This window comes from Onychostruthus taczanowskii, unplaced genomic scaffold, assembly GCF_017590055.1.
Source record: "Onychostruthus taczanowskii isolate IOZ18803 unplaced genomic scaffold, ASM1759005v1 scaffold53, whole genome shotgun sequence".
NCBI lineage: Eukaryota > Metazoa > Chordata > Aves > Passeriformes > Passeridae > Onychostruthus > Onychostruthus taczanowskii.
This window is the reverse complement of record NW_024502902.1, coordinates 355169-382378: the sequence shown is the minus strand read 5'-3', so window position 1 is coordinate 382378 and position 27210 is coordinate 355169. Positions and strand designations below refer to the sequence as shown.

The window sequence follows — 27210 nt, the reverse complement described above, 5'->3', positions numbered from 1 at the left end:
AAGACACTTCTTTCTTTTCTGGATTGTAAGCAATTTGATTCTAGTGGGGTCTTCTATAGATGCATCTAGTCTTCTACAATCTCCTAGCTGACAAAGCTCTGCCTTTGAGGATCATGGTAATCCAAAATATTCTTATTCTGTATGTGCTTGACCCAAAATTTCTTTAAAATTTCAAAACTGTAACAAAAACCTTGAAAGAAAAAAGCATTTAGAATTTGACTTTACTAAGTATTTTTCAAATTCTATTACTGTGAAGAAAAAAATACCTCTTTTTAATAAAAAACCACTTTTTAGTGCTAGTATAATTCTGTGGTTGGTCAAATTTTAGCTTCATGCTTGTTATGTGGCTTGAGTGATGTTTCCCGTCCAAGGAAATCTAGTTCACAAATAGAAATGTTATGCGTGATTGTGAGTGAATGTTCCTTGAGATTGCAGCTGTTCCTTGAGATTTCTTCTCATTTTCTCTTTTTGAAAGCACATCAGCTGTGGATCTCCTGAGAGAGCTGCACCTAGACATGCGATTTTCTGGAGAGTTGTACTTTATATCCAAAACAATTGTGAAGATTAAATGCTGGCTATGGCAAACATTCCTGGTGAAGTGCAGTGGATGCATGGGCTTGTGCTGCAGGAGAGAGTCTTCTGTCACATCCCCATGTGAAAATGTGTTTGATAGATGGGGTGGGAATTTAGATGTTGGCAACTCGTTCAGGGTAAGGGCTGTCTGTGCTTTTCCCTAAATGGCCATTGACACAAAGGAGCATCAGAAGTTTCATAGCTCACTGAGCTATGCCATAGTCTGTGGTAGCTCTTTGTAAAGCTGTGAAGTCCATTGAGGTCTGGGGCAGTGCAGTGGTCAGGATGTGTAACAGTGCTGCTGGGGCAAGGATGGGTCCTTGGCTTTATCTGACTCCAGTCCAAGGTCTTCTCTGCAGTCCTGGAGCTGGCCTCAGATGGTATGGGCTGCATCCTGAGGAAAACAGGAATTGCTGTGGAAGGAAAAGGGTTATACTACATGGGTGATAATATGTGGCATCAAGGAGGCCTTTTCTGCACCACGCATGATTTTCTCTGGCAAGGGGAAGGCTCTTCCCTCTTCTCTCTCTGTTCTTACTTCCTTCTCTCCCCCCACCTCCACCTTTCTCTTTCCTTCTCACTGGCTGGGTTGCTAAGAGCAGCCCAGTTGGGACTGAGGTAGAACTGCAGGCTGGCCTCTTGTGCAGTTCTCCTAAATGCCTTTTCAAGCAAGCTCAATAATTGATGAGCACCTGAGCCCTTGTCTGCACTGGAGTGCACATGGTATTTAGTACATGAAAATGCTATTTTGCCCATCACAGCTCATTGCTGGAACAGCACTGTTTCCCCAGCACACCAGTTAATTGATCTCTCAGTAGTTATAGAGAAACTTCCTTTCTCCAGTTGTCTCAACTGCTTCACTTCTTCCAGCACAGAACTTGTGCCTGCTGTTGACTTCCACTTGTCACACCAGACCACAGTTCAGTTGCCTTCTTCCTCCAGCGGGTTATTCCCTGATCACTCCTGTCCAGCCTGTCCTCTACTGTAACTGGAACAAGTGTATCAGACCTCAGATCACCTCCTGGGTTTCCACAGCTTGGGTTTTCGTACTGAAACATTTCACAACTTGTTGCCTGCCCAGGATTAGCTGCTTTTACTGAGGTGAAAGATGCACTGACACAGCTGTGGGTGCAGGAGAGAGCAGGAAGCCAGGGTTAAAATGTCTCAGAAGAGATGAAGAAGGAGGAGGAAGAGTGAATGCTGTGGTTTAATGCCAGCCAACAGATATGTATCAAGCAGTCCCTTGCTAACCTCTGCCAGTGGGATGAGGAAGAGAATCAGAAAAAAAGGTAAGACTGATATATTAAGATAAAAGCAGTTTAATAATTGAAATAAAATATAATTATAATAGTAATAAGAAGAAATACAAAAAAGAGAGGAATAAAACCCAAGAGAAACAAGTGATGTACAATACAATTTCTCAATGCCTGCTGATCAATGCCCAACCCATTCCTGAGCAGCAACTGATGACTGCCAAACAACTCCTCTCAGTTTATATACCAGGCATGACATTCTATGGTATGAAATATCCCTTCAGCTTGTTCAGATCAGCTGTCCTGGCCATGCTGTCCCCAGTCTTCCTGTGCACCTGCTTGCTGGCAGAGCATGGGAAACTGAAAAGTCCTTGACTTCAAGTAAGGACTACTTAGCAACTAAAACATCAGTGTGTTGTCAACAGTGTTCTCGTACTAAATCAAAACCACTGTACTGTATCAGCTAATAGCAAGAAAATTAACTCTATCCCAGCTAAAACCAGGACAGTGGGTGAGAACTGTGAAGGGAAGGTGCAAGCCATCAGCTTAACATCAGTCCCTGCTGAGCACACAGGTTGGGTAGGGAAAGCAGGACAGAGTAGCTGGGGATGCTGTTGGCAGGACAGAGGCATATTGACAAAACTGACTGTGGAGTGGCAGGAAGGACTGAAATAGTTGAGATGCTGCAGATGGGGTCATAGATACACTGATGACTAAACTGCTTAGTAACAACCTCCTTTCTCCTGTTGCAGCAACACATTACATACTCAACCTGCTCAATTTTCAAAGCAAATCTACAGAAAGGTCATTCACTGAAGGCACTGCATTGAATCTGTATGTGTAAAGCTGACCCAGCTGGTATTTGCCAGATACTGGAGGAACATCAATGCCTGTCTTTAAAAAAGATCAGAGGAACAGAAAGGAAAGGAGCTCGGGAATGGGAGATTTATGGCATCACTGTTGCTTTACCCTGATTCTAAGAAAGCATATGAAATGAATTATCAACTAAACTCTTTGTCAGCACTTGAACAATGACATGGAGACTTGTAGAAGTCTACCAGGATTTGTTAAGAACAAGTAATGTCAGACCAATCTTGTATCTTTCTGTAACAGGGTAAAAGACATTTTGGACAGAGGTGAAACTTAAGGAGTCATCTACTTGGACTCCAGTAAGGTTTTTTTATCCCTTTTATCACACTTTGCTAGCAATCTAGAGGAACAAGGTCTTGAGGAGAGTGAATAACAAATGCATGCAAAATGAATAAGAGTGTCAAAAGGGAAGGGAGAATGGACTGGAGTTCAGTGAGGGTCTGTCCTGTGCTCATTTCAGTTCAATGTTTTCTTTAATAGACTTGGTGGTTGATGTAGAATTTGTATATTAAATTTGAAGATGACAGAAAGCTGTGGGGACTGTAAATTTGATGGAGAACAGGGTTAGAATTCATAATGCTCTTGACAAATTGGAGGTACACTGAAAAAGTGTGATGTAATTCAATAGAGACAAGTGCTAACTATTGTACCTTGGCAGGAACAATGGACTACATAAATACAGTGCAGAGAAAGATCAATTAGATCACAGATCTGCAGAAAAGGATTGGGAGAAAGGATAAAAGAGGATCACAAGCTGAACATGGTTGTGTATTGTTGAGAAAGAGGCAAATGCTGTACTTGGGCATATAAATAGGAGTTTAGCCTGCAAGGCATATGATGTAATCTCTGTGCTTTGCTGGGCGATGGTAAGGCTTAAAATCTCTCTGCGGTTCTGTGGATAGCACTTCACAAAAGGTCTGGACAAACTAGAATGACACTGGGAGAGTAATCAGGGATGTAGAAAATAAGCCTTACAAACAAGGATTTAATGAATTGGCATTGTTTAGTTGTAATTTGGAGAACTGAGGAGAAAGGGGGAGAGACTGCACAACAGGCAATGGACTCTGAATCTCAGAGCTTCCCCATTTGCAGCAATCCCTTTGGCAGCACTAAGTGGCAGCATCAGTGACAGTGTCAGCACTTTTACCTGGTCCCTAGTGAAGGAATCATTTCTGTGATGTGGTTTGTATGGTTAGAGGTTCAGGTGGTTCCTGTGTGCTGGAACAGTTCCTTTGGACTGTGGTCAACTTAGTGAATGGAGGTTGTCACAGGAAAGAGGGGGGAGCAAGGGAGCAGGGCTCACGAGGAATCTCTCTCACTTGAAACAAGTGGGTGCATCCAGGCCAAGGGTCTGCTTGGGCCCAAGAGACTCAGTCACTCACTGTCTGTGCTGTGTGCCAGCTGACATCTTCAAGATGAGGTTGGAAGGTTGGCAGGTCATCTTCTGCACACCATCTGTAACCCTGGAAGAAGGATAAAGGCTACATATTGTCTCTTCTATTTTTTTTCTTTAAGCCAGGCTTTGCTCTTTATTGTCCTACTTGGCCTTATCTTTGTTTTTCTCTTTCATCTCTATCTTCTGTGTATGTTTGTTTATCTTCCTATCTAACCAGTATATATCCACAGTGATTTAACTGCCTCAACTTCCACTCTTCTGGACTTTTTGTATGTGTCTTCTGGGTTGCTGTAATTCCCTAGGACTTTCATATATCAACTGTCTCATCTTTAATGTCATTGTTATGGTGTCTTTTATTAGGCACCACAAAAACACCTTCCTGAGGTCAGTCTCTTGGAAGTGTTGAAAGGAGATATTGCTCACTACAAATACATAAATTAAACATAGAAACGGAGAGAGTGGGAGATCTTGGGTGCAATGAGGAAATGAAATACCTGTATTGTAGCATAATGAATAGTGTTTCTAACTTGGAGTCTGAATAGCTCATGCAGACATCAAAGCTGAAGAGAGTTTGAAGGCTGAATGTCATAGCATTTAAAATGATGTCTATATTCCACTGGATGCCAGAGTGCCAAATTCTGTTTTCTCAAGGGAACTGGGAAACAAACTTAATCTTCCATACCTGAAACTGTATCCCATTAATTTATATTTTAAAAATGTCAAATGTATTCACTACATACTGCCTTGACATGCTTTTCTTTTTTGGGGGCTAGTGGTTGTGCTGCTAATGTAATATTCATAGATGGTTATCTTCTGCATTACTTTTAATATATACTAAGAGTTTGAGGCCTTGTGAACTCTTTGATTAGCCCTATCTGGCAATACTTAGGAGCTATATAAAACAACCTTGAAGTGTGGAGGCAATATTTGGGCATGGAAGGACAGGTGTTCTTCTGTGTTTTGAGAAGATCCAAAGTCTGTAGCTGAAGATAAAAGGGGCAGTCAAGAAAGCTCCTAGGAAGGCAGAAAACAGAAACGCAGCATTTTTATGGATGAATGAGCTTTTATGAAGTTGCTTTTAAAAGGCTAAATTATATGGCCATTTGCACTGCCTCTTGATTGCTCAGTGCACCAGCTATTCTTTATGCTGCATGCCATTTTCTGCCTTGTATTTAACTTCACAAAATATTCTGGAATGCAGTTTTCATAGAGAGACCTGTATTAACACATCTGTACTGTTTCTTACTGTTAGATGGGGGTAGGATTTCCTCCAGGGGTGCTCATTAACTTCCAGTATTTCTAGCCCTTATTTTATGCCATAGCTGAGCTCTAGGCTCAGCTGAGTTAGCTGGGCTCAAGACTAGAGTATGACAGATGGCTATACTACTGCAGCCTTTTTTGGCCCTTTTTGTCCTCCACTCATGCTATAGCTGCAATGTAAGCTTTGAAGGCTCATTATCTAAATCACAGCATAGAAAAGTCTTTTGGGAGCCAAATTCACCTCTGGCATAAGCATTGCAATTCCATTGACTTCAGAGTAGGTTCACTGCTTGACGTCAGGAGAAAATTTTTGCAATGTAGATATCAAAATGAACAGGTCTAAGACATAATGGACTCCTTTCTCTCCCCAAAATGACCCATTCATAGGCTTGGTTTGGCTTCTGGTCAATGCTGCACTCCATCCTTGCATACTGAGAACCTCTTTGCTGTTTCTTTCTGACCTGGGACTTTCTTTTCTGCTCCATGTTGTATCCTCCCAAATGCCTTCAGATCAGCTTGTCTGCAATCTCATGCTTCCTCTCCTCCCTCTTTGGAGGTGGTTGTGCCGAGTCCTTGCTGAAGGCATCATTGAGACAAAGCTGAAACAGCTGTCCCAGGATCATCATTGCCACTAGGTCTTAGGAGGTTGTGGAAGATGTGGACTGAAGTCCATAAATGCTGTCTCATAGCTGCTGCAGGCCAGGACTCCTGCATCTCCCTTATACAAGGGAACAAAGACAGGGAGGACCTCTGGAAGCCTGGTGTACAGTAATCTTACAAACCTGAGGTATTTTCAGCAACCAATACACAACTCCTGGTGGTATTTAGAGCCTTGCAACCACTCTAAAGGGGATGAATTGTGTCAGCGACCCCTGAGATGGTGAGGACAGTGGAAGTGCAGGCTGGCAAAGCCTGAACTGATTGACTCTTATTGGCAATGAACTATTTTTGGGAGCCAATGATGAGAACAGCCTGTACTGCTGCAAGTTTGACTCTGCCTTGCAAGGTTATTATCTGTGACTTTAATCAGTCTGTCACATGCATGGAGTGAGTAGCTAGTGTTTCAAAGGGTGTGTTTCATGCTGGGATGGGGGAAGAAGAGCTGGGCGATGGGGAGAGAAACTTTTGAGGTATGAATGGAAAAAAAATAGACACTCACTTCTTGAGTTTCTGCCATTTTTTCAAGTGCCATTAAATACATATAAATTACTTACATAAATTCGAGGCAGACTTCCCAGATACCTATGAACTTGTGGTCAGGCAAAGGCAAATCTGTGATAGCAGATCTCTTCTTTTCCCTGAGCCTGGAGGGTCTCTGAGCTCTCTGTGAATGAACTGTGTTCACAGAGGTTGCTTTGCCCTCTGTAGAGATGTAACTGTGCTTTCTTGGGATGAGATGTGGCAGCCGTTCATCAGCGCAAAGCCCTTCTAACTGGCCATTAGGAAATGTGTGAAAATGGAGGGGTAATTAGGGAAGCAGACACTGTAATGAATAGTGCTCAGGCTGCAGTACTACTATCATTCTCTGTCATGCAAAGACCAGCCCTGGTGAGTTTGATTTATGAACTGTGCAGAACAAGCTTTATGGTTATTTTGATTATCTGTGTTACTCTATTCACCGAAAAAGCCTGCCAATAACCAGTGCCCTGTTGTGCTGCGAGCTGCACAGAGAAACGTAGATGATGGCTGTAGCTACTGAATAGTTACCAGGTAAATATAAGCTGAGAAAACATGGTCACACAGACAGATGGGAAAGCCAGTGCACAGCGAATGCAGGCAACTTAAGAGTAGTAGTAAATAACCAGGATTTTCTTGTTCAGCATACTTTGGGGAAAGTCTGTAAAGAGATGACATATTTTATCCACTGATGGCAGTGAATACTTTTGCATTGGTCTGCTAGGGAAATATGAATTGTAAATGGGTGAGAATTTTAAGTTTTCGGGACTATAAACTTAATATAACCAGCAGCCTGACCATTGCAAATTATCTGCAGAAAGTGAATAAAAGGGCAAAAGTGAGACTTATGGTAGGGAAAGACAAAAAGTAATGACAGAACTTCACTGATATTCATGGGACCTCCCTCAAGAAGAAGGCCAAAACTGAAGAAAATTGTGTGGGTCTCTAAAAAGCTCCTGAAGAAAGTGGAACAGGTCAGCATTCACATCTTGTTACTGACTGAGGGGTTAGAGGCATAAAGTGTCTCGGAAAAGAGGCACTTGATACAACTGAGAAGGGAGGAAAAGGAAGAATGAAAAGGAAGGGGAAAAATTATATCAGGAAAATAATCTCTGAAACAGCCTTTAGAATGGATGTGCAGGGGTGGGGGGACTGAGAGGTATTTGCCACAGCCAATGTGAAAACATGTTAGAGTAAGGAAGGGAGCAGAACCATTTATGTCAGTGAGGGTCAACAGACCTGGGTCCTAATCCCCAACCTCAGACCTGCATCTTTGAAGAAAAAATGGGGTCAGGAGTCTGGCTATGTTCCCCTCCAAAAAACAGTCTGCCCAGAAGCAGGGCTTGCTTTTTTGTACCCAGGAGTTTGAACATGGAGCTCTCCTTCACTGAGTCCCACTGTGCTGCTTGCTGCATGTCACCGGACTTCTGTTTTTCGGAGATATCTTGTCCAGCTCTCATGAGACCTGATTTTTCCTGATCTATAGGATTACAAGCACTTCTGATAACAGCTTAACAATGGCACAGTTGCAGAAGTGCAATAACCTGCAGGAAGCAGACAGAAGTTCTTATGTGTAGGTAGATGCATGGATAGTGAAAGGAGCCCATTAGTCTGTCAAAAACTCCTGTTTGTTCTCTATATTAGTGTCTGTTCTGTTTGGAAAGTCTGCATTTTTTAGGTGAGAGAGTTTTGTAAAGTGAAAAACAAGAGAACCCAGGAAAATACACGTATTTACTGCAGTGCTGACAGGTGGGGGTAATCACAGACAGGGAGGAGGTGATGAGTGGAAAGGGCTTGATGCCACACAGAAGGCAAACTGCAAGAAACCTGACAATGCAGCAGCCACTTTGGGAAATCATCAGCTGTGATGGCTGTGAAAAATCCCAAGGGAATCCCAAGTGCGCAAATGCAGTTATGATTTGACATCTGGATGACTGGATTGACATCTTGGGAAGGATGTTTTCATTTTCCACTCTGCTTAGAGAGAAGTGGGAATGGATTGAAGGAATGGGCTGAATTCTCATGTTCAGTGGTATGCACCACACTGACAGGGCACTTCCATCTGCTGCTCTGGTGGATACTGCTGGCTCTTCTCACTCTTTAGATTGCTGAGGAGAGGGGTGCTTCTCCCTGTGATGGAAGAAAGTTGCCTAGGGGGGAGGTACATTTCTTTATACTTCTTGCATAGAGTTCAGGTAAGGAAACATACCCTCTCCCATTGAACACCTAGTTTGCATATGTTCAAAGGCTTGGTTTTTTGATTTATTTATACAGATTGTGTATTTTATTTTGTTTTTATTATCAATAATGAGCTTTTAACCCAAAATATCTTCCTTTCCTAAAGAACACTGATGTACAGCAGGGTAAAAAAGTCATAAAAAACCATCCTGCTGAGGCAGAAAGAAAAGCTGCAGAAATTGCTGAGAGAAGAAATGGCTTTGGCTGATTGCATTCAGATTGGGCCCAAAACTCTTGCTGATGGCTTGCTTCTTACCACAACTCAAGTAGCGGCCAGAATCTTTGTACTGGAGGAGAAAATAGTACTAGAGAACCTGAAAGGGGGCCTTCCTTGACCTTTCCTGCTCTCTGGGGAAGTGAAAAATCTGGGACATACTCCTGAAGGAAAGTTCTCCAAATCTCTCTGAAATGTCACCCTCCAACAGCTGCATGCCAGTGCACAAAAAATGCCCTCCTTTGATCATACAAGTGGTCCTTCAAGTCTGCTGGTTCCTGCTGTGGGCTCTGTGATTTTTGCTAGAGTGTGCTCTGCGAGAAACTGTCTCTTGAATGATTTTCTGAGAGCTTTTTAGCTCTCCTGGATATGTTGGGAAGCATACAAATAGTATGTGGTTTCCTAAGGTATGGCATATTTTATATGGCTATCCCACTTCAAACTGCTGTCTTACATGGGTGGCCAGATGCATTACCCTATTCCCTAAAATACCCATTTCCAGAACAATGTTTCTCAAGGAATCTAGAAAATATCCAAATTATATTCTTTGAAGTCTCATAGAAACTTGTGAAATCTGTAGTGCTATGGGCACAAGTAACTCTGAGTGGATATAGGATCTCTAAGCTGGTGAGCCTGGAAGGAACTCTCACAGGAACCTCCTGGTACCCAGTTCAGAGGGCAGAGGAGCAGCCAGGTCTGGGTCTCATGCCTGGCCTCCCTCTGTGACAGACCCAACCAATCCTCAGAGATGAGCTTCCAACCTTCCCCTGGGCATTCAAGGCCTCTTTCTGGAGTATGAAAACAAACTAGGAGAGCAGTGGAGCAGTTAAACTGAAAAAGACTCAGCATTAGTAGTAGGATTAATTATCTGTGTCTTTGATGGTCCAGTTAAAGGCTCTTTCCTCTATCAGCCTCCCAGTATGGCACATTCTTGGCTTTTGGATTTCTGCAGCTGTATTAACACAGACCTGTATTATATCAGCTCTGGTCTCAGGGTGAAATCCAGCCCACTGTTCTGGCTGGGTCAGAGAAGAGAAGGGTATGGCTGTGTTTCCAGTTCAAACCCTCATCACTTGTCTGCTCCAACCCTCCAAGCCATGCCTCTATTCTTTCTCCTTTGTGCCTTGAATACTGCAGACAAGTCCCTCACGTGCTTTTTGCATCTTCTGTGGTTTAGTGGCTACTTAAATATTTATTTATGTAGTATTTCCCCCTAGGGATTGTCTTATGAATGCAGAGGAGGGGTGTTGTGAGAGAAGGAGGTAATGAGCAGTCCCTAGAGGGCTCAGTGTTGTCTGTTGCTGAGAGGCAGAAACTGCACGAACAGGCTTGTCCTGGAAAAAGATTAATGTGTGAAAGAACAAGCACACACCCGTGCACACCAACACACACACATGTATAAACACAAACAGACAACTGGCAACTGAATGCAAAGAGAAGGAAAACATTTGCATGAGTCAAGTGATTAGAGTCAGTCTGATCTGTTCAGTCATGGAATTTGCTCTCTTTTGACCCATAGGACACAAGCATTTTTACAGATCTGCCATCCAGAAAATGCTGCAAAAAAAGATATATAAGTCAGCAGGGATGGCCTGAGACACCACATTCAAAACAGGTTACCATCATTTGAAGGACAGGCTGTATATCATCAAAATATCCATGAGTTTCCTGAGGTTTGCAAACACACTTGAATTTGCCCATTGATTTAAGTGTTAACTTAATATCTTTGTAGACAGCATGTAGGAAAATCTGGAATCTTTTTTTTGCTGTTATGATTGATATTGCTTGAACTTTAATCATATGCAAGAGGCAGCTCAGCTTGTTGAATTCATTAATTGCTAAGGCGTAACATATTCACTTAATTGGATTCTCTGCTAGATAGAGATGTATTTATATGTATTTGTATATGTGGTTAGTGTATATATATTTAGCTCCACAAAAGATGATATTAATGGAATGTTCAGGTTGCCTGGTGAAATAATCAGCAGACTGGAAAGGAAAAAATGTTCAGTCATAAGCACGATCTTTTCTATTGCAAAAAAGGGTAAGACCTGGCTTACTGGATATTCTTGGCACAGCGGTAAAGCAGCCAGGCCTCTCAAGCTGGCACTGAGGAAAATTTGCACTTGTGTGTTCTTGGGCTGGCTGTGGGGCTCTGTCCCACCACAGTGCCTGTGTTGTCACTGTGGACTGCTGGTCTGTCTTTCTCCAAGACTCTTTCTTCTGCCCTGGTCTCAGAGGCTCCCTCTGTTTCCTTGTGGAAGAGAGCACTGCATTGGTGAGCCAGCAGCTCTCAGCCACAGGTGGGGACCATCCTTGGAGGTGGACTCTGAGGGGTGCAGGACAGGAAAAGCAATGCTGCTATCTGAGGAGGCTGCAGCCGCCTTCCATCCCTCCGTCCCACCCAAATCTCACCCCTGTGTGTGGAGAACTAATGTGTGGGACCCTGGATGGCACAGTGGCTGCTTCAGAGCCATGAGGGAGAGCTGTGGCCAAGGACCTCAGCTGGTTGAGCTTTATGTTGAGTGTGGGGGATGAGATGCATCTGCTTCCTGGAGGCTGCAGTGGGCAGGGCTGAGTGCCACTGCATCAGCCAGAGCATCGCTGTGCTCCCTTTTCCAGGAAAGGTATTTTCAGAGAGCAAGGAAAGACAGCTGCCTGGTCACTTGTGTCACTTCAGCTTCCAGAGCAGGTGGAGAAAACCCAAGAATGTTCTCTTGAACTTTAGTTAATCTCCTGCATCAAAACTAGTCCTTAACAAGTTCCGTATAAAATCCTGCTGTTCCATTTAGAGCCGCTGATGCACATGCCTGACCTGCGGTGCTGCTGCTCTGTCATTAATCAGCACGATTCCCGCTGCTGACGGCTGCCATGCACGGCTGCTCCACATGAACCACCACCCTTCTTTGGCAGAGCTCCTTCCTCTGATGGAGGTGTGAAGGTGGTGTAGGTGCAGCCCTGAGCTGCACAGCTCCTCTGCAGTGGGTGGGCTGAGGCATCTCCTCACTCTACTGACCCGTGTCATTGCTCTCAGCTGTCAGGTCTTGTTCATGTCCCTTGTAACAAGGGACTGATTATTCAGAACCTTTAACAGAGGAAAAGCTGAGCTTCAGGAAGCTTTGGTGGCTTTCTTAAGGTTACAGAGCAAGCACAGGACATGACAACAGCCAGCACTTGGGTCCCTTCACTCCTGGGCATCTGAGGAGAAAGCGTCTGCTCTCTGCACAGCTGCTGCACAGCTGCTTAGGGCAAGTTTGCCCTGTGAACACAGCTATGTGCAGCCTGTGCTGGCATATGCTTGCAATGGTAAATCCATACGGGGCAGAGCAGTGCCATAGGGGTGCATCAGCCAGCAGGGTGCAAGGCAGCTGTGTGAGCCTGGCAAGCTGCCTCAGCTCTCACCTTGGCCTTGCTGGGCTAAGACTCCATGGCATCTGTAACCATCCCCATTGCATCCACCCCTTCCATGGTGCTTCTGCTGTGAGGTTACAGACCAGACCAGCTTGGTCCTGTCCTCACCTTCCATGCAGTACAGCCCTCAGCCCTGTCTTAGTCTCAGGAGTGTCTTGCTGCAACACAAGAAACCTGTCTGCGTCATGATCTGCCTGATCAGTGCCTTCCTTTCATCTCACCTTCTGGGCATCATGACGATGAGGGACCTGCCAGCTTCACCCTCTTCCACCTCTCTCCAATGCACCTTTTTCAATTTGGCTTCTGCTTTCTTTGCCTCATTCAACCCCTTGGCAAGGTCAGTGCTGCTTTTTTCATCACAAAACAGAATTGTGTAATCTCTACATTGGTTGGTTTTCTTGCTGTCCATTGCTGTTTCTTAATTCCTCTCTTCTCTGCCAGTGCTTGGAGATTCATGGATAGCTTTTTCTTCATCTTCACAGAAAGTTCTTGGCCCGTTTGTTGGTTTTGTAATAGCTTGTGCACATTCAAGCTGTAGAAGCAATTACATACAGAAAATAAAAGAACAGTGATTCAATTTTTAGCTTGTGAAGTCAAGCTAGGAGATACCAGTCTTGTTTCCCAGGCCAACTTAATTCTATTTCTTCAAGATTCTTTGAAGTGCAAGGGTTGAGGGAGGGACTCCATGGAGAGAGCTGCATGTACTCATTAATTAAAATTTGAATTGAAATGTCCACACATAAGTGGGATGGAAGAAAGGCTGAAAAGGAAACTGCAAACCTGCAATTTTCTAATACTTCAGCGTAAATAAATTACCCTTAATGTAGTCAGTTTTATGGTTTGGTGATGGGGTTTTTATATGTGCTGTGTTTTAGTTTGTTTCTTAAGAGGAAACCCCTCAAAATCTTTTCAGTAAAATAAATTGTTCATTCTCATGCATGCTGAGCTTTCAGCACGGAGTCTGACTGTTCAACCCGGTGACTAACCTGTACTTGTTTCATAGACATTCATGAAAACTCAAAGTGGTTTGCCTTTCTTCTGCATCCTGAGTAGTGGAATGCAGGTGACCTTTTCACATTGAGGCACATTTAAACAGATAGAAGAGAACCTGAATGATTTGTCCACATTTTGTGTGTAGCCTGGACCTTTGCCTTTCTCTTGCTCTTCCAGAGCTGAGGTATTGTACTTACCATGGTGCTGGTGGGGAGTCACCACTGGTTTACTGAGGTGCTGGGTTTAGCTCTTAAAACATTTATGCTGACATGCTGTTTGGACTGTCTGCCAGGATTTCTGCGAGAAAGTGGCAGAAAAGAAATTGTGATTATTCAACAGTTTATAATGCAGCTAAGACAGAATGAAATTTGATGGGCCAAAGTAAAAAACATATCCTTAGCCTCAGAATTTTTGCCTTGCTGACTTTGAAATGCCTGTTGCAAAACATGGAGATGTTGGTTTTTCCCAGAGAACTGGCCTGAAGACTCTTGCAATGGAAAATGTCAGAGAACTTAATTACAGGCTAACTGCTTATCCCCTTATAACAGTGATAGCTACGCAGTACACATGAATTTAAATAGACAAAGCCATACACCTGGTTCTAGACTGACAGAAATTATCCTGTGTGTGGACTTACATGCTATCATAAAAGATATCCTGCAGCCTTAGCTTCATCTTATGTCTCCAAGACTGCCTCTGTCATGCCTGTTCTCCTGCTTTTAGGCCACAGAAATGGCACAAGATCTGTTTTGTGTTGACATGTTTATGCCCAAAATGACACACATATCTTTGAAAAAGAGGTGTGTCTGAGGCCCATCAGGTCTGAGAGAGGGGAGAAATTTTATTTCTTTAAGGCTATGCTCCCAAGAAAACAGTTCTTGGTTTAACTCTTCTTTGCTAGCTAGGGTTGGCAAATACATAGCTTCTTCTCTCCTTTCCAAGTCACTGATTTCAAGGTTACCTCTCACTCCCTCCACACTCATGTCTGATTGTGCTCCTTTTGCACAGAGATGCCTTGCAGCCCAGATGGCCTCAGCTGGGCCCTTGGCAATTCTGCTTGGACTCCAAGCTTGGATGGGCTTAAGATAACTGCTGCTGGGGGATACTTCTGTGTGTGAGTACCTGTGCATGGCATGGAAAAGGAGAAAAAAATCTTGGGCAGAATCACTCCCTGGTGCTCCCAGAGCACTTGCTGGCTACAACCAGTGTGGCAGTAATGCACATGTCCAGCTGTCCTGCTGGTGGGCTCCATCCTGGTTGGGTCTTCTCTGTAAGGTGCAGGTAAAGCTGGCAGGTCTTGTCTAATGCTCCACCCAAACTTGGCAGAATGCTGTGGTTTTCAGGCAAAGCCCAGCACTTGGCTGTAGCAGTGGGTCAGGTGGGGGTCCTGAAACTCATGGGTTCTCTTTCTGGAGTTCTCATCCATCAGAAAGTCTAAAGCTTGAGCTTCTTAGGCAGGAGTCTCCAGCTGGGGAGTACAGCCCCCACTAGCTCCTGGGAGGCCCCATCTGGCCTGGCAGTCTCTGCTGTGTGAGAGGTTGATCTGCAGCTGCACAGGCAGAAGTACCCTGGTAAGTCCCACTGCTGGTGGAGACATAGAGTGCTCACACTGCTGTGGCTTGGGCAGCAGTCCATTTCAGGACAGAGGTGGACACTGCTGGGATGCAGACAAGGCAGTCCATATCTAAGTCAGTGGGAGCTGGGATAGGGGTAAATCACACTGCAAGTTGCTCCCCCATCCCTGCAGGTTTCTCGACTGCTTGCATTGGTCTCACTCCTTTGACTGGTCCTGGCACAGGGGCACCAGACTGAAGACATGATGGAGGCAGTGGTTAGGACATGGGTCTGTGCAGTGAGGACTGTGTCCATGGTGCAAAGCAGTGACAGGACAATAGGTGGGTGGGTGAGATGGGTGCCAGTGAGCTGGGCAGGAGGGACCACCATCCATTTCTGTTACATGGGTGAGATGGAGACTGTCTTTCTTGCTGCTTTCCCCCAGCCCCACTCCCTGTCCCCTGTGTTTGTTGGGGAGCACCTGAGTGAATAAAAGAAAGAGGAGAAACTGAATCAGGGCATGAGGGTATTTACATGCTTTCTGCATAGAGGCAAATAAGGGAGACTGTGGATAAGAAAAGGTGCAAGAGTGCAGTGAGCAGCCCCTTTAACCACCCACGGAACAGAGAGAAGGCAGCAAGGTTGTCCCCGGTTGCTCCTATCCCACAGCTTTTCTTCCCATCCTGTCTCTTTGCAAAGCCAAGAAAAGGAGCCCTGGCAGAGACCCAGGATGCAGAGCAGACCTGTAGTTTCAACTTGGTTTGGAGATCTGGTGACAACCTGGAGCGGTGTTTCAGTTGGCTGCCCCTTGGGATGGACCTGGTGCACTGCACAAGGCTCCCTGCCGTGTGCCAGGCTGAGGGGGGCTGCAGACACGCACCCTGAAGATTTGGAGGTAGTGGGGCTGGCTGTGGCTATGCCAGTGTGAATCCAGACCCAGGATCCAGACCCAGGATCCAGAGAAAGGCTGTTCTGCAGATGAGGGATCAGAATTTGCAATCAGCAGTCCAGTGCTGTCAGCGGTGGGAGAAGAAAGAAATGGAGACTTGCAGCTTTGTATCTGGTTTCCCTGGAATATGGCTCCCAATTTGTTCAGTAATTCCTCTGGAAGAGGTTTGATCCTCCCCTTTCCAGCAGTGAGAGGAGAGATGAGCACCGTGTGTCTCTGCCAGAGGGGCATGTGTACAGCCGTGCCAGTGCTGCTCTGGGCAGGCGTGCAGCTCTGCACAGGGGCAGTGTGGGGCTGCCAGGCAGAGGGCAGGGGCTCTGGCTGCTCTCTGCAGGGTGGGGAGGTGTTTCACCCACTGTGGCACCCACCACCAGGATCTCTCTCTGATATTCTCAGAGATGCTTTTCAAGCAGTGCCTTCAGTCTTGCTTGCACACCACAGAAAAAAGTGAGATTTAGGTAACTCACCTCCTCTCTATGTTTTCTCCTCTCCTAACCCTGCTGGGATCGGTTTCAACATTTAGCTTTTCTCAGCATAAGGGAACAACTTTGGCCTTCTTCTGTATCTGCATTTTTGAACATTCCTTCATCTTCAGATTCCAAGAGATTCTGGGAGAGATATTCAATCAGTGTAAAGAGGAGGTGTCACTGCACACGTGTCAGGGTTTTGTACACCACTGTACCGGACTCACTTAGCGCCAAAGCTCTAAACTGTCTCCCAGACTGCAGAGTGAATTGGCAAGCATCCCTCCCTCTGTGTAACATGCTTTAGGGGGGAAAAAAACATCTGAGTGAAATAAATGAAAGCTCAGCAAAATGAAACTCAATCCCAGAACTCAACAGGGGAAACCAAGGGGAAAAATCATTAGATAGGGCATTACATGCATGGACACGTACTGGATGCAGACACACACCTGCACCATGCGGATGCACTCCTAGAGACTGCAAAATGCTTACATAAAGCATTTAGATGCCTATACATGCACATAAAAATACATTTTCTTTAAAGCCTTTGTGACTCCGGAACCACCTGGGACACGAAACGTTCAAGCTTGCCAGTGCCCCTGCTACATTTTCCCCTGCCTCACAGTTCTGCAAAGGAGAGCAGTAGAGATGCTCAAGGTGAAACCTTCTTTGACCTTAGATGAACAACGATAGGGACAGTATAAGCTCCCCGAGTTTAGATTTTATTTACCAGACCAGAATCAGTAAAGACTGATCTTGCCAGAATTTGGGACATTTATTAAGCTCTCCTGTCCTCACACAGTCATTTCAGAAGGGCATGATGGCTCTAAGTATACAACACTATTAAGAGTCTGAGTCAGGTGCTGTCACTGCCTGTTAGCTGAAGGTGGGTTATGTTGGATGGCAGTCAGTTTTCAGTATTTGTTAAGATATAAATTTTGTTCTAATTCTTCTTCCCAAATCCTAACACCTGATTTTCCCCTGCGAGAAGCTTAGAGTTGCATTCTCCAGCCTACTCAGATCATAGCCCCCGCTACCATTAACAGCTTCCTCTCTCTTCATGTCTCCTATTTATGCTTGTGCTGATTGCAGTCTGCATTTCCATAAATCATGGTTATGTATACATCAGGTAGCACTAAGGTCCTTGAATAACCATGTTTCCCTGGCATCCCTGCTGTCCCAGTTTGAGCCAGCCTTGCCTGGATGAACCACTTTCTGGGATACCAAGTTAATGCTACCATCAAGAACATCATCATCTCCCAGAGGGGCTAGTTTTATACCTGTATTGAATTCTTGGTGCCTTCTGGTTTGGAGGAATGATTTAGCAAGGCAAACTCTTTGGCATTCTCACAGTTCTGACCTTTTTGTGGCACCAGTGGAGCCCCACAGTTCACCAACTTTGCAGACGTCAGAAGTGCTCAAAGTATACCTCATTAACCTTCTCTGGCTAATCATGGCAGGGGACAAGACCTTAGCAACTGCAAAAGGCATATAAATGCACCAGGAAAGAAATGTTTCAGCAAAAATGGCAAGAGTTGTGTAAATGCCAGACCTCGGTGAGATGGAAGACCGTGTTTCTGCAAAGAGCTTTTATTCCCAGAATGAGTTGTAAAGCAGGAGCAAGTACCTCACCCTGTCTGTATTCTAAGCTCAGCCTCTCTCCTTCTGGCATATGCTAGGTGCTGTATAAATATAGAGGGGAGAAAATCACACCATCTCCTGCAGCCTACATTTTTAATTGAAAGGCTATTAGAAGCAATTCCTGCTTCTGCAGGTGCAGTCAAGAAAGCATCCTTCCCCAGGTGGTTGTGGAAGGTGAATTTGAGGTTCAGGAAGGAGTGTTGTTTTTGTGTTAATTAATTTTGCATGTGGAGCATTCACAACCATTTCTTGTCTGCTTTGGCTGATGTGGTTAATTAATCACCCTGAAGTGTCTGTAAACAGGGGATTTTTGCTCTTTGTGGCATCTCTTTTCCACCTGTTGTAGACCAGCCTATGTGAGGATACAAAACCTGTAGCATCACAAGAATGATACTTTTGGTAGTGGGTGTGATGTCAGTACTGCAAATCTGAGAGTCATAACTTAACTACCTTGGGTGAAGGCTAAGAGGAATGTTTTATTCTCAGGGCATTAGAAAAGGTGTTGCTACTGAATGAAGGAAGTAGGAGCAAAGGAGTTGGAGGTATCATTTGCATGAGTCTGTTTGTTCATGTGGGTTAGCTGGGGGACAGAGATATGATGATTAAGACTGAGTTTTGACATTTGCAGATGGAAAAATTGAGGGGAAAAGGCTTTTCACAGTGGAATTCCTCCTCTTGCTTCTGCTTATTTATAGTCACTGGACTGGAAAGGTTCATCTGGTCCCATCCCTCTGCTCTAGGCAGTAAAATCATATAGCCCTATACAAACTAGTTGTGCTTCTTCTTGACCTCATTTTAGTTGTTTTCACAGCTACTTTTGGGCAGCTGTTTCAGAACTTCTCCCTCTGATGGTTAAAATCTATCTTATTTTCAAGGCAAATTTCCTTTCAATCAGTTGTTCTTTTACTGGCATTGTTTTTCCTGCTTAAAAACCACTTTCTTTTCTCCCTTGTGTATCTGTCCCCCCTTTATTTATACAGAGCAGTCATATCCCCTCTTGGCTTTCATTTATCTAGGTTAGACAAGCTTTTTAATCTCCTTCTTTAAGACAGGCTCTCTAATCGCTCAATCCAAGGTTATTTCTGATAACTAGCTTTTCTGTAAGGTTCCTTGCTGCTTTGCCCAAACTGAGTGTAAAACATCATGACCTATTGCCTGTTGAGTAATTTTGGGGTAAAGAAACATGCCAGCTATCAGATCCAGAAAAAGAAACATCAAGGTGCTGCTGTGAAAATTTGCATTTGTTCTCCATCTAATCTCTGTGAAGCTAAAGACTTCCATAATAACTTGGTTCCTGATAAAATTTCTCTTTAGAAACAGTAATGACATCTCCATCTAGACTGAAAGCCAAGCCTGTGGAGCTACAGTAGATCTCTGCAGTTCAGTCCTCATGGAATATCTTGCACCAGCCTTCCAAAACCTATTTCAATTCAAAATGATTCTACTTTATTTATGCATGATTTCTTCACAGTCTACTGCAGCATTAAGGTTACAACAGCATCCCCAAGGTCTACCCTGAGTAATGCCTACTTCCATTGGCAGTGTCCCAGTTACAACTGCTATTTCTATGGTGCTTCTAGAGTAGCCCTTTTCAGGTCCTCCCCAGTTGTTCTGGTTTTCCCATGTCCTCATTTAGGATCTGTACCAATTCTACTGACAAGAATCTTATTTCTCCTTGGACTTCCTTTCTTCCCAGAGGGGTTAGGTATGCTTCTCCATCAACTATATTACCAATAACAGTCCTAATTTTCTGCCCCTTGTCCAGCATCCTACCTTTACCTTTTCTATATTTGATCTTCCATTTTTCATGTATTTAATTCAGGAGTAAAAGTTATGTAAGATTTTTCCAAAGATTAAAGACAGGAAGTTTTCACATTCATACACATTTATACGTTTCACATTTATACCATTCATAGATATAATATATCATATATTCATCATATACATGCTGTATATGTTCCCTTGTCTAGCTCTAAACACGTGTATGTGTCTCCTCACTTTTACAGTATCTGTGAGTCTCGTGGCCTTTTCTGTGTGTATCTACCCAGTGCACCCCAGATGTAAAAACATGGCATTATCTCAGTTTTACCCAGTGTCGAGCCACAAGGGTGCAGCTCGAGTTACAGAGATTCTCCATGGAATAGGGACTTTCTGCCTCCTAATTCATGCTCTCTGTTGTTGCTTTAGTGTTTCCCCACTGGAATGAAAAAACTCCTTAACTCCTGGGGAAAAAGAAATAAAAGAACCAATAATAAGGGAGGAAACATTGAGCTTTTGGGGAAATTCTGAAGGCAGTTCAAGTCCTAAGTGTGTTTGGAATAATCTTTTTTTTTTATTCTGTAGATGAAACCAAATCCCTTTTGTTTCTTTTGCATTTCTTCTATAGCAGGGCGGGGGGCAGGGGGGTGTGGGGGGCAGGGAAGAGAGAGAGCAGGAATTGAAATAAGATTGTAAATGAAAAAGGAGTGGTGCAAGGCATGGTGCATACAGGAGGTGAATAAAATAATAACTTTCAGGAGACTTTGCCTAGCTGGTTTTCCTGCAGCCTGTTGAAAAACAAGCACCTGAAGTTTCAGGCTCTCTCCCGAACCTTCACCACAAATACCCATGCAATGCTGCTGAGTGTCTTGCCTAAGAAACATATCTGAATGTTTCTGATTTAATTCAGAACTGTACTCTCCTGCCTAGCCCTTGAAAACCAAATTTCTGGAGGTTTTAGTTTTCCTCTCTTGATAGTAGTTATAGGTCTTTTCAGATGCTCTTGTGTTTTGAAGTCCTACCTTGCCATATTAGGAGGAACTCAGGGATTTACTTCTGCCTTTGTTGGAACAGATGATTTTGGAAATTCATGGGAGTAGCTTGTACTTGTCCATACTACCCATCTGGGTAAGGATTTTGTAAATGGTGAGACTGGGTGCTGGTCATTTGAACAAGTGGCTGCTTTTGCCAATGTAGCTCATAAGACAGCCACTGAATGAGACTATCAGCTCCTCTCTGTTAAAAATATCTTACTGACCTGATAACACTGAAAAGAGCACATGTAGGAGAATAAAGAAATACACTCTCTTGGTATAAATTGCAGCAAGACGATTTAGGTTAAACATCGGGAGAAAAACCTCTCTTTTTAATGGGAAGGATAGCTAAGCACTGGAATAGATTGCTTGTGGAGACCACGGAGTCTCTGTCAGTGTAGGGGCAGGTTAGAGAAACATCTGCCACAAATGGCTGTTACAAGCCTTAGCTTCCCTTGGGAGGAGAGAAAAGCCTCTGTTAAGAATTAGTTTCAAGGAACTAATGTGATGCACCTTTCATTAAAGATGCGCATTAACATACTGCAGAACTCTTTTGTTCTGGCTGCATTATACCGCGGTTCAGGCAATTTGCCAGCTGGCTGGAAGGCTTTCAGAAGGCTCCCACTTGTTTTCCCCTTGCACAGGCAATCTTGCCTTTTGTCTGCATGGGATAACTTATATTCTTAGACACACAAATAGCATATGTCATTACCTTTCTGTTCTACAATAATTCTCCCTTTCTTTCTTTGCAAATGTGTTGGACTTCTACTTCCAATCTTGTTATCCAAAATAGGATCTTATATTTAACGTAAAAGTTAGCTACTCCTCTCCTTCAACACCTTCAAATTCACCCCCAAGCCAAAGTGACTTTACTTTCTTGACAAGATCAGATAGAGCAAGGGGCAGTTAAGGTGAAATTCTGTTGCTTAGGAGTTGTGTCCTGGCATAAAGTAGTATTACATGGGGATTGGAGAATATAATTAGAAAGGAGTTTTTATAGATTCCTAGTATCTTTACTTTTACTTATTCTGTGACCTTTCAGGGCTCCTAGTAGGAGTTTGGATGACTGGACTGATTGGAGAACACCCTACGGGTCTTGAAACTGCAGGGTGACCAATAGGAAGCATGCCTGGGATAGTTTATTTTTCCTCTTTTTGCTGAGGCAAGCACTCATCAGAACCCAAGTAATAACAGTTCATAGGCTGCTAATACAAAGTATCCTGAGACTTCAGAAATGCCTTGCTCTGCTCTGCACAGCTTGGTAGGTTATATTCTTTAGGCTTAGGCATCTTTACCAGGACAAATCTCTGACATTTAATTCTGCTAGCTTCTGTCCCTGCAGTGAATTGCTCCTTCCCTCATATGGCAGATTATCTAGCATACAATACACATTTGTGTATTCTTTATCTTGCATTGTCTCCATCCTCTGCACATGTGGTGTTTCTTATTGCCCACATGTTGCTTATGCCCATCCTTCTTAACTATGTGCATATATATTTGACTTTTGCATGCATAAGGATGTAAAGAAGTCTGCCCTCTTTTAATTCACTATGATTTTCTGACTTTTCTTATTAATATCTGTACCTGTATGGGGTTATATGGCATGTCTGATAGCATTAAAATGTAACATTTGCACATATTTTTGAGACAATCCATGGCTGATTTGGAGATTTAGGTCAGAACATTTACTTGCCTCCTGTTTTTCTTCCTCTTTGGAAAATTTAGAATTATTTTATTGTGATAATAAGGAATGGGTGTGTACTACTGTAGTTGCAGGTGAGGTGATTTAGTGCACAGAAGGCTGTGGCAATGCTGTCATTGTTATCCTAATTTCATAATGTTTCTGTGTAGTACAAGACTGTGAGACGTGCCTGGCACACAGCCTTATGAACTCCCCTTTCTGTCCCAGAGAATTTCTGGGTAATTATGGGTTGGGTTTGCCTATCTGATCTAATTTATCACTTAGGGGGTTATATCATGCCTGTTACTGAGATATCTAAGTGCTGCTGAGATTCTGCGAGATGTCTCTTTCATCAGCCACTTATTTCTATGATAAGTTAATGTTACTGAGCTGAAAACTGGGCTGTTCTGCGCAGCATCTTAATCACTGGTCCCTGCTGAGCCCTGTGTGGCAGTTACTACTTTTGGGGATTTGAGCTCAGTTACTTGAGAGCTAAAGTAGCACTGCAGAAATCTCTGGCACAGATGATGATAAATTGAACTGCTTGGTGAATGAGTGGGAAGTCCAGGGCTGAGCAGACCCTGGATAAACACGTGAGTCTATTCTCTTTATTCCCTTAGAAATTCACTTTCCACATCCATTCTTAGATATTAGCATGAGTACAGAGCATCTCCATGGGTGGATGGAACATTATGGGCAAGCTCTCCTTGGCATTCTTTGCCTTTGGGAAGGCAAGACCAACAGCCCATCTTTTTACAACCCCCCCTGCCTTGTGCTCATTGGGGTGCTGTGTTCACCCTGCACATGGAGGGTGGATCTGGAAACTGCTATCTCTGGGTGATTTCTTCTGCCTTTCTTCTCCCTCCACTGCCCTCAGAGTGGATTTTTCTTTCATGGGCAGATGAAGTGTTTGTTTGTTTTGAAGGTGACAAGTGTTTTATGTGGCTTCTGGATACTCTCAAATGCAAAACCCCAGCTGGGCTTTGAGTTTCACAGATTATTCACTGACACCTAATGAGCCTTTAATAAATGTTTCTCCCTCCCATTCTGTCATTTCAATAAATAAATGACTGAAATTTGGGGGTTGTGGGAGGGGTGTTGGATTGGAGTGGAATGAAGATTTTCTGTTTACCCAGCAAGCAGGTACACCACTAAGAGCAGTCATGCAAGCTTCCCACACATCCACACTGCCTCTGCCATCAAGTCAGCATGCCTCAGTCCTGGCCTGGAGGACTTGCTTTGAGGATCATGCAGGAAACTTCTTCTAAAGCCCAGTTAGCTTCTTCACCCTCTCAGCTTTGGTTGCCAGCCAAGGTGCTAATTACTGTCAACTGTGATGGTGGGAGAGGGAATTGAGAACAAAGGCAAGACTTTGATAGTTGAAAGTACAGTTGATGTTCAAGTTTTCTTTTTCCCTGGATTTTTTTTTTTTTTGCAAGAAATGGTCTGCCTGTGCAGTGGGTGAGCTTGCATGTATTGTCTCTTTAATGACTGCAGTGGCTTCTAAACAGCTTTCATTCTTAGCAGGAGGTATAAGATAATTGAATCCCTCCCCCTTTTTTTGACTACTGAAGATATGATCTCTATTAATTTAGGAAATGGAAAATTAAGTATTTATTCTAAAATTGCAATAGAAATTTATGGAAGTTATGAGAATTAGGGAAAAATAGAAAGATTTAAAAGTCATCATAGATACTTTTTGGTATTAATTTTCATGCATCAGAAATGTAAAACAATTCCTTGTTTCCAGCTAAGGTATGAAATCAAGTCATTGTGTTCCTGTTGTTTGGCTGAAAAAATTGAAGGACATAAGTCTGACCACAGTTACAGTATTCCCATGGTTATCCATTCACTCTCCCAGAAGGTGAGACCATCACAGAGATGAGACAACTCAGAGATATTTCTTGTTCTGCACTTCCCCCGTGTTTGAATCTACTTACTCAGAGCCTTCTCCCCAGAAATGTCTCCATCTTACATGAGTCATGAGTTTGGTACTCTTACCCAGTCCTGCAGTAGCTGTGGTTAGTGCAAAGGGATGGCACGATTAGAAGTCTATCTTCTGTGGTTTGTGTCTCCACAGGTGGGCAAATGGAAAGAAAAAAAGTTGCAGATGAAGTATTACGTGTGGCCGCGCTTTGAGCTGTATCCTGACTCTGAGGAACGTGAGGACGATCACCTGAGTATCGTGACCTTGGAAGAGGCACCATTTGTCATTGTGGAGAACGTGGACCCCCTAAGTGGCACCTGCATGAGGAACACGGTCCCTTGCCAAAAACGCATCGTGACTGAGTATGTACCCCTGTATTCTTCTGCTCATCTGGGGCTTTGGTCTCAGCAGAATGTAAAGTGTCTGTTGGGCCAATACCATCATAAGCTATAATCCTTTTTCGAAAATCACCTCCATTTGCCCAGCCTGTCCTATGCCCCTTCATGATGGGTCCCTTTGGGCAAATCATTGTAGTGGGTCCCTTCACCCTCTGGCACAGAGAGCACAATATAAATTCTCCACATTATATAGTGGGAGGGGGAATGCAAACTGACAACAGAGGGGAATTATAGGTGTTTCTCCCAGTCTTTTAACCCATTTTTTTAAACCATCACCTATTATTGTGATTGTTCAGGAACAAAACTGATGAGGAGCCAGATTACATGAAGAAATGTTGCAAGGGGTTCTGCATAGACATCCTCAAGAAAATCTCAAAGTCTGTCAAGTTCACCTATGACCTTTACTTGGTGACTAATGGCAAGCATGGAAAAAAGATCAATGGGACATGGAATGGAATGATTGGAGAGGTCAGCAGCAAAGGGAGGGCATGGTGGGCTTCAACCCTGGGCTGGGTGGTATGGGTCAGGTCTAGCCTCCCATCATTATTGGGTCCACTTCTGAGGCAAGGACAGAGGTGACTCTGGAAATGACTGGCCTGCATTCTTTCTTGGCACTGAATGAATTAATTTGCTCTGAGACTCTGACCATGACAACCTTTCCTGTCTGACCATTAATTATTATTCTCTATGGTCTCACAAATTTGGCCTAGACAGTCTTTGAAAGAGGCTGATATCCATTCACCATGGTTGCTGCAACCTAGATTATGCTTAGGTTGTATATAAGGTGAATAAAGAATGAAATAAGGCTTTGCAGTGTTCGAGGGAGGATAAAGCAAGGACAGAAAAATGAGATAAGACGTCTTCTCTGTGGATGATGTGTTTATCCTAAGACCTCTGTGGATTTATTTTTTGTACACATACCAGCTTTGAGGAGAAGATTAATGTCTATAGGTTTTCTGAAAGAAGAAGGTACCCTGATGAAAGATTAGAAAGGAGAGATGTTACAAACAATATAGGGAATGGGATTACAGGAGTAAAAGGATTGTCTTGAAAGGCAGGAAGATGAGAAGGGGCTTGGCTGTGGTGCTTGAGGGCTGCCTCATGTCTGTGTGTGATCTCTTTCTTTTCTTCCTCCAGGTTGTCACCAAACGGGCCTATATGGCTGTGGGATCCCTCACCATTAATGAGGAACGTTCAGAAGTGGTGGATTTCTCTGTGCCCTTCATTGAGACGGGAATCAGTGTCATGGTGTCACGTAGCAATGGAACTGTCTCACCTTCTGCCTTCTTAGGTATTGTTTCAATCTAAAATTAAAACTTCACCCGGTGGTCATAAAAAAAAATTAGGTGAAGGTTGCTTGTGATTCTTAGCCTGAAAGCTCTTTTTTGGGAGTACCTGTGGGACAGGTGTATAAAAATATACTGTGATGTTTTAGAACTGAATCCCAGGCAAGCAAAATCCAGGCAAATGCAAGTGCAAATAGGCCCTGCTATGAGTTCCAAGCCAAGGCATTTTTCAGCAAATGTATGCCTAATCCTAGAAAAATTGGGCTCACTCAGAGTTGTCACATACATCGCAGCACGTGGTTTCCCAGTGACTCAACTAATAGTGTGTTCAAGGAGTGTAGGCCAGAAGAAAATTGATTCAAACCTTATAGCTGGGATGCTGTAACACTTGGTGATAGCAATTTGCAATAAATAGTTGCACATTGAGGGACATTATTTGTAAAGATATTGTTAACTTGGCCCTCTCTTGACACCTAGTAGAAGTTAGAGAACTAATAGACCTTTTCAAGAACAGTTGAGCCATCGGTTCTGTGCTGACACTGTGTCTTACAACAAAGGCATTTCTAATGTCCTTCAGCGATGGAGGGTGATCAGAGAATAAGGAAATGATACTGTATTTCCCCAAGACATTCGTGCCTTCCTAGTGTCTACTGTTTGCCTTTATAAAATGCTTTATGATGCCGCAAACACAGTATATGGGTTATGTAATTACTGTCTGCTCTCTGCCAGAGTCCCGAGAACATTCACAGACAGAAATAATTTTATATGGGTAATGAAATTTTTTCAGACCTTTTTAGATATGAGTTTCAAGACTACTAATTCTTCAGGAGTTTTTTCCCTTAGCAAGTCCACCAATATTGCTGGGATATGTAAAAGCAATGTTAAAGTTATCTCCTAAGTTCTAAACTGCAATTTAGCTGAAATTGCAATATTGGCTATACTCTGGAGCAAAGTTCTTTGTCTCTTTTATCTGGTTCAGTCCTATCTTTTTCTGTTCAAGCTGGGAGAAGGAGAAAACCTGGCAGAGATAAAATACTTGCAGAACATGAACACTAACATTTCTAGAACGAGCCAGTGTTCCCATTGCTAGAGGGATGGAATACTAAAAATCTACTGTCATTATGGTTGAACGTT

At 43.5% G+C, this 27210-nt stretch overlaps 1 protein-coding gene across 1 annotated transcript in view; it reads left to right on the top strand.

The window, feature by feature from the left end:
* Positions 1–27210, top strand: part of GRIN2B (glutamate ionotropic receptor NMDA type subunit 2B) — a 167306-nt gene that overhangs the window by 111487 nt on the left and 28609 nt on the right. The window contains exons 4-6 of the mRNA XM_041416757.1: positions 24546–24754; positions 25087–25258; positions 25928–26081. Coding sequence (XP_041272691.1) covers positions 24546–24754; positions 25087–25258; positions 25928–26081 — 535 coding nt within the window. The remainder of the gene's footprint in view (positions 1–24545; positions 24755–25086; positions 25259–25927; positions 26082–27210) is intronic.